Source organism: Terrapene carolina, unplaced genomic scaffold (assembly GCF_002925995.2).
Source record: "Terrapene carolina triunguis isolate 2854851 unplaced genomic scaffold, T_m_triunguis-2.0 Scaffold95, whole genome shotgun sequence".
Lineage (NCBI taxonomy): Eukaryota > Metazoa > Chordata > Testudines > Emydidae > Terrapene > Terrapene triunguis.
The window spans coordinates 26,779,340-26,786,814 of NW_020664446.1; the positions used below are offsets into that span (position 1 = coordinate 26,779,340).

The following is a 7,475-nucleotide window of genomic DNA, read 5'->3' on the forward strand; positions in this document are numbered from 1 at the left end:
CCAGTCCCTGTCTCCCCACCCTGGCTCCTTATCCCTTTGCATTGTAGTTATGCTGCTATTTCTTTCTCAAAATTTCCTGGGCACCAGCAGTGGGAGTATTGAGAAGACAGGAGACAGTATTCCTGCTTTTAATTCTGGTGCCTGGCACCACAGCAGTCCCTGGCCGCTGGAACAAGCAACTGCAGGGAAGTCCTGCTTATCCCCATGGGCTAGAGCAGCAGTTCTCAAACTGTGGGTCGGGACTCCTTTTTATTGGGGTCGCCAAGGCTGGCTTAGACTTTGAGGCCCAGGACCAAAGCTGAAGCCCGAGCTCTACCACCTGGGGCCAAAGCCTGAGGGCTTCAGCCCTGGGTGGCAGGGCTTAGGTTACAGGCGCCCTGCCTGGGGCTGAAGCCCTTGGGAGCAGACAAAAGGCATTATATACTGTACAGTACAGTACTGTACTGTACTGTGATGGGGAGGTGCCCCTGGCTTACCCCACACAGGCACAGCCCGCTTCAGACAATGAGGCAGGCAAGGACGCTAGGAAGTACCGTGTGCAGCAGCAGCTTCCCCCCAGAAGAACAGGTGCTGACTTTGCCAGGGGATGCTCCAGGCCTGCTTCTTCCCGTTTCCGCTCCACTCCAGGCTGTTTGGCGGCGGGGGAAGCTCTGGGAGGGAGGGAGGGGGAGGAGGCGGAGAAGAAGAACTAGCACAATGCTCCCTTGTAAAGTCAGCCAAACGACGTCATAAGGGAGCATTGCACAACTTTAAACGAGCATGTTCTCTAATGGAGCAGCGATGTAACTTCGAAACAAGGTTAAGCGAGAGGACGTTAAGTGAGGAGTTACTGTACCTGAAGCCTCACCAGCCTACTCCATATTCTGGCTGTATTTCATGGTGGTTATTGTTAACATAGGGAAGCACCTGAACAAGAGCCTGCTGATGAGTGGCCTAAAACAGAATGGAAGTCAAGTTGACGTCTTCTTGAATTACGCAGTGTCCTCACCTTCCATTGAAATGAATGGAAGTTGAGGATGCTCAGCACATTGCAGGATTGGACCATCTTTGCTTGATTGCTGGGGTTTTGCCACACATTGATATGGGGAGATGATCATTTTCAGGTCACTTTTAAAAAAACAGTAATTTTAGAAATTACATGTTGATTGTCCCAAATAACAAGAACAAGAAGAAACATTTGTATAATATTAATCTACTGTAAAACTTCTTTGTTTCTCTGCAGATCTCTAAATCAAGGCCAGCTACAGATTTCCTGCTCCCTCACTATTTGGTGCACCACATTCTCTCTGTTGCTGACATACCAGCCACAGAACCCTACTGTGGACTGGAGCTGCCCAATAGTGGTAAGAGTCCACTGTCTTCCAATATGCGCTGTTTTGTAGAGTTTGTAATGTTATAACCTTGGTATATTAAAAAAATACATTTTAAAAACTTTACAAAACCACACATCTTGTGAGAAATGGGGTCTTTCCGTAACCATATAAGGCATGTCTAATGTGCAGTGAAATTCTGTGGCTAGAACATTGCCAGCAGAGAGCGTACTGGTGCATCAAACATAGCAGGAACAGCCTGGATTTTGCAATTTCTAAAACTAAACAAAAATGGAAGTTTTAAATTAAATTTACAATTTGTATTGTAAAAGACCAGTTATACAGAATATCATTCTAATGGATCTTGACCAGTTCATCAAGACTGCCCAGTATCATTTCCCAATTCCTAGTTCACATTTATTTTATCTGTTCTTAGAATGTTATATAAGTGTTGTCATTTTCTAGGTATAGAAATAAAGAAGTTCTATTTCATTAATAAAAATGTTATGCTTCCTTGCAGAATAAAAGCCGCCCTCATTCTCGGGGAGAATATAACGTTTACAGTACCTTTCAGAGTCATGAACCTGAGTTTGACTACTTGAAGAGTCTAGAAATTGAGGAAAAAATTAATAAAATTAGGTGGTTACCACAACAGAATGCTGCTCATTTCCTGCTGTCTACAAATGGTAAGCACATTTCATTGTGTACTTTTATTTTGTAAATCAGCAAGATCTTTTGATACTTCTAGTTGAATTTCATAGTCTTACCCTGGATCCATTTGTTCATTACTTTCATACAACAGAATAGTATCCTTTTTTCATAGTTTTAATTCCATGCAAGACATGTTAGGTTTGATACCATATGTTTAGAATAGTGAAGTAACTATGCATTAACTGTCTTAGGGGAATATGGGAAGATATACCTACCAACCCACTGAATGTGCCCTTGGATGTAATATGCAAGCTGACATAATAGCCAGCAGTACTTTTCCTGCCTGTTGTTCTGCTTGTGTGACTGAAGGCTATGTAAAGAAGCTCTATGTGCTTTCTACTCCTGTCATGCACAAATGTGTTGCAAAAGGCAGGAATTTAGCCCCATGTCCTTAGCATAGCTTGAGAGAAGGAGGCTTTAAGCCTCCTTTTGTGTTTCTCTGATCCTGGCGCTGTCCAGTGGCAGGGCCGTTCTTCAATGACAGAGCAACCTGATGTTAGTAATGCAACATTATTTCTGGTGGTTCCCACAATGTGATATGTTTCCCAAACATCAGAGCATGGTGCCTGCTTGAAAGAGCTTACAAACTAAAAGGAACAGCTGTATTGACAGGAATACATTTATTTGTATTTCCATTACATACATGACCATGGTATGTCGATACCATACATAAAATTAAGAGTCTCACTTAAAAAAATCTGAAATATAGCCCTACCTCTCCTCTCTGCCGTATTAAATTGGGGAAAATCTTAATGGTTACCTTCTAATATATGTTAGTAGTAAATATTTATATTATGGTTTCACTAAAATACACCATTCTGGATTGCAGTACCATTGTGCTGGGTACTGTAGTACTGCTGTTCCACCATAACGCTCTATTAATAGGGAAGGGCTTTTTTGCAGGTTATTACTCCTACACTATGTCCTGAAAATGCCGGTTGGCAAGTCTAAAGAGATAGTATGAATTTAAAATCAAACCAGTTTAAAAAAAAAAAAATCAACAGTAGTTTCAAGTATTACATGAGACCCGGAATCTGCCTGCCAATTTTTGTTGTTTTAAATCACTTTTTTCTAGTTGTAACTGTTTTTCTTCCCCATTACTGTGTGAAAGGTGAATACAGATGGAAACTACACAAGGAAGCAGTGAAACTGAATACAAAAGTAATATCAAATGCTGAAAACAAATGACATCAAAATTATTTCCCTCTAATCTTTCAACTAATGTAACCTTATGATTATTTGTAATTAATAGATTTAAAACATGGAGCAAGTGTGATTAAGTTTCATATGGAATACTGCAGTATACAATTGCACTGGTGTTCTTTATCATAAAATAACCTGCAAAGTGAGTGTGAAAGAACTTTGTATCTTTGGTGGTTGGGGTGGGTCTTATATGCCTCTGGAAGCCTACATTTTATTGTACATCTGACTGTTACACAAGTTATCATTATTTGCTGCTGGTGTACTTGCCACTGTATAAGATTTAAAGGAAGGCCCCTCCCCAGATCAGTTTGTAATCCAAATAAACCCCCTTACTCAGAAGCCTTGAAGGTACTAGTTTGTAGATTTAAAAAAAAGTGATAACAGCTTTTCTGATTAGCATTTGGGGTTTGGGAATAAGGCTCATTCTTCCTTGTCTCCCATAATGAATTCACTTTTTTCCAGAATGCTAGCAAACAGTTTCCCCCAGACATCTATCAATTCTACAAATACAGCTTTTGCTTATTCTAAATTGAATTAGACAATTTATAGAATGGAAAGAAAACCTAAAAAGGTTTCAGATGAGATATCTGTTATATGGATTCTATTAAAAGGACTTGCAGTCTGTCTGTAAACTTGAAATAACTGGATAGTTTACCTTGTTCCTTACATGGTAGACATTTCTTGGCATTCTAACAGCCAAAGCTTCATCTTTATCTGTACTGTTGAAGTTAGTCCCTTTGGCAATAACACAACCCAGCTCCTTAGAGAATGTTTCTGTTGTCTTACCCAGCATTTGACTGGAATCATCTACCTTTTATGAAAGTGTCAGTTCCATCAACACTGAGTGAAAGAATGTTGAATTTCTGAATAGACAGTCCCCTCCTGTTTGTAAAGTTAAAAATAATTGTTTTTCTTTCCTGACATGGACTTTGTTAAAACAGTCTACTTTCCCGACTACATCACTTTTCTATGTTATACCTTTGTCCATAAATGAATTCTTTATTCTTCTAATCCAATGTGTTTTCAACTTTTCTGTAATCTAACCTCGTTGCAACAAAAATAAATTTTGGATTCTCTTCCCATAATTTCATGACTCCCCACCCCATAAAGGAAGGACAGAGGGGAGGGTGATCATGATCTCCAGGATGAAAACCCATACCCTATTACCTTTCACAAGGACTTGTCCACTATTTCATGATCACCTGTTAAACAGAACACCAGGGACATCAGCTGTGAAACAGCAGAACAAATCCCTGTACATTTCAACATTGTATATCAGTCTCTTTTTTGTTTATGAAAATAGTGCATATAACACCTTCTGAAAGAAAGGTCTATTCGAATGGGTATGTCACACTTTTCGTAGAATTTTAAAATATAAAGGAAGTCTCACTCCTCAGGAGATCACTGGTTCAACTGCACATTTCTTTGTTAGCTTGATGGGGAATAACAAAAACAAATTACTAAATGCAAATACCTCGTGCATGCTACCCAAACCTTTTACTGTATATTCATATGTGTATATTTATTTCTTGAGGAGAAACTTTTTTTCAAACATCCCTCCTTAAATCAGAGGATTAGATTTTCCTAACAGCAAATAAAAATAGCAGACTTCTTAAAGATCTCATTCTTCCTCTAAAGGAAAGGGGATGATTCATGCTTCTCTGCTGTTTCCTTGTCTTAGCAGATAAAGAGGCTAGACTTCTGCTTAAAATTTTACCTTGACTCCCCTCCCCGCCCCCCCCCCCCCCAAAGCCATGTTTTTACCTCAGGATTAGCTAGGATAGAGTCAGGGACTTTGAATGTTTTTCCTTACACTCAGAGTGTTCTGTGGAGTCAGTCTCCTCCAGGTGCAGTGTTCCTTCTCCTTTAGTTGGTAGAGATGATCTTGTGAGAAATGCCCCTCCATTTATGATGTGTCAACAGATATAAGTATACCCAGTGCTTATGGTGTCATAATTTCACTGATCCTACATTGCTCCTCTTCCCTCTCAAAAGTCAGAACCCCCACTTAGCCCAGAAGCCATTGATACCTTGGTTTTGATGTAAGCATGGCAGGAATTGAATAATCATATGCCTTCTTGGAGAAGAACTTTTAACATGGAAATTTGTGGGACCAAGTCAGTCAAACGACACATTGCATTAATACTCCTTGCTGGTGGTCCTCAGAATATTTTTCCCAGAGCATTCAATCTATCATATATTGAAAAACTCACAGCCTCGTCCTTGGACAACTTATTTCACGTAGATGACCTGCTAGTCTCCAGAAGCCTAGGGTTTAATCCTTTGTCTGAACCAGCAGACCAAGATGCTCCTGACCTTAACAAGGCGGTTCGCGCTGTGTAGTGCTCCTCCTTAAATCTTCTTACACAACCTCACTTATGGGCTCAGGGTAACATTCCTTTCTAAGTTTGTCCCTGGAGGCTGATTCTTCCATCTTTCTGTAGTGGAAAAAGAGCTTTCCGGTCTTAATAGTTCAGTATCCTTATGTGCACAAGGATCATGGGGATTGGTGACCCTGAAGGAGAATAGGATTCTTTCACAGGTAGATTTTCCAACGGAATATATTTGAACCATCCCGAAAAAGCAGGTGAGCTGAAAGCTACATTCAAAGGACTATTCTCTGGCTCCAGAAGGTGGAAAGAGAGGCCTAGTTTTGCTGGCTGTAAGAAGAGCTCCTAGTTTGTGTATTTGTTTTTTTGGCGGTGGGAGGGAGGGAAGAAAGAGGCTGATGCCTTCAAGGATGCTTGTCTTGGAAATTGACTACATATGAAAAATTACAGTCATTTAGGAACTTTTGTCATGGCTTTTTGCCCCCTTGAATAATAAATCCAACATGGCTTTTGTAGTCCTCAGATTGGAATCCAAGATTTCAGGGAATGGCCGAGAAAGCGGTTTCCTGGAAATTCAAAGTTGAAGTTAAAAGAAATCCAAGCATGTTAAAGAATGGAAATACACTGTTAGAGCACCCAGAAAACCTTAACTCTATCCTATAGTGACACCATAAGGAAAAATATATGAAAAATCTAATGTCTGTCTGGACTTCATCTAATCCAGGATCTCTCATACTACAATGCCTTTATATGATTATTTTATGCTGGTGCTACAGGGCAGAATTAAGGCGTTAGGGCCTTAATTATGCATTTCCATACAGTAACATATTTGAATTTCTTTTCATTTCAGTTTTAATTCCAAACTTCCTCAGTTTATCTTGCTTGTTTGGGGCATAATAAGAACATCCCTGCAAATCTCTACATTACTGATATGTATTCTCAACTTTAACACCATTTAAAATTTATATTTTGTCTGGAAATTTTATATAACTAGTTAAAATAGGCAACTTTAAGGACAATTCTGAATGGTTTCATAAGCAGTTCAAACAAAGTAAAATATTCTAGTATGTAGTGTTTGTGTTTTTAATCATTTTATACTATGGTAGCGCTCAATGGCCACAATCAGAATTGAGGCCTCTTTGTAATAGGCACAGAGGAAACCCAGATGAAGAAACAATCCCTGCCTGGGAGAGTTTATAATCTGGCATATAACTTTATAATTATTGAATCATTTTTAATTTTGTAATTTCAATTTCAAGAATGTGAATTTTTGTTTTTAGATAAAACTATTAAATTATGGAAAATAAGTGAAAGGGATAAAAGAGCTGAAGGTTATAACTTGAAAGATGAAGATGGACGACTTCGGGATCCATTTAGAATCACAGCACTACGAGTATGTTTTTTGTTTTTTCCTTTGGCTCTAGTTAAATCTACTTTTTGAATGTACAACTTTACCTTTGTACATTTAAAAAGAGGTGTACATTTAAAAAATGTTTTTAATATGCAAAGAAATGTTATTGATAACATTTTCTTCTCTTTCACCATCATAAACTAAGAACTGGATCCATTCCTAATCCTGATTTACCCTTTTTAATATATAAAGCCATTGCAGGAAGACTATGGAGTGAATGCTGTGTCAAGACAAGGCCGAATACAGTAGCACCTCAGAGTTACGAACACGTCGGGAATGGAAGTTGTTTGTAACTCTGAACGAAAACATTATGGTTTTTCTTTCAAAAGTTTGCAACTGAACATTGACTTAACACAACTTTGAAACTTTACTATGCAGAAGAAAATGCTGCTTTTAACCATTTTAATTTAAATGAAACAAGCACAGAAACAGTTTCATTACCTTACTATTTTTTTAAGCTTTCCCTTTTTTTTAGTAGTTTGTTTAACACAGTACTGTGCTGTATTTGCT

The 7,475-nt window shown here is 38.7% G+C and overlaps 1 protein-coding gene across 1 annotated transcript in view; it reads left to right on the forward strand.

Annotated features, from left to right (window-relative positions):
* The window catches only part of PPP2R2D (protein phosphatase 2 regulatory subunit Bdelta), a 39,479-nt gene that overhangs the window by 23,435 nt on the left and 8,569 nt on the right, over window positions 1–7,475 (forward strand). The window contains exons 4-5 of the mRNA XM_024213274.2: window positions 1,831–1,996; window positions 6,835–6,947. Of these exons, the coding sequence (XP_024069042.1) occupies window positions 1,831–1,996; window positions 6,835–6,947 (279 nt within the window). The remainder of the gene's footprint in view (window positions 1–1,830; window positions 1,997–6,834; window positions 6,948–7,475) is intronic.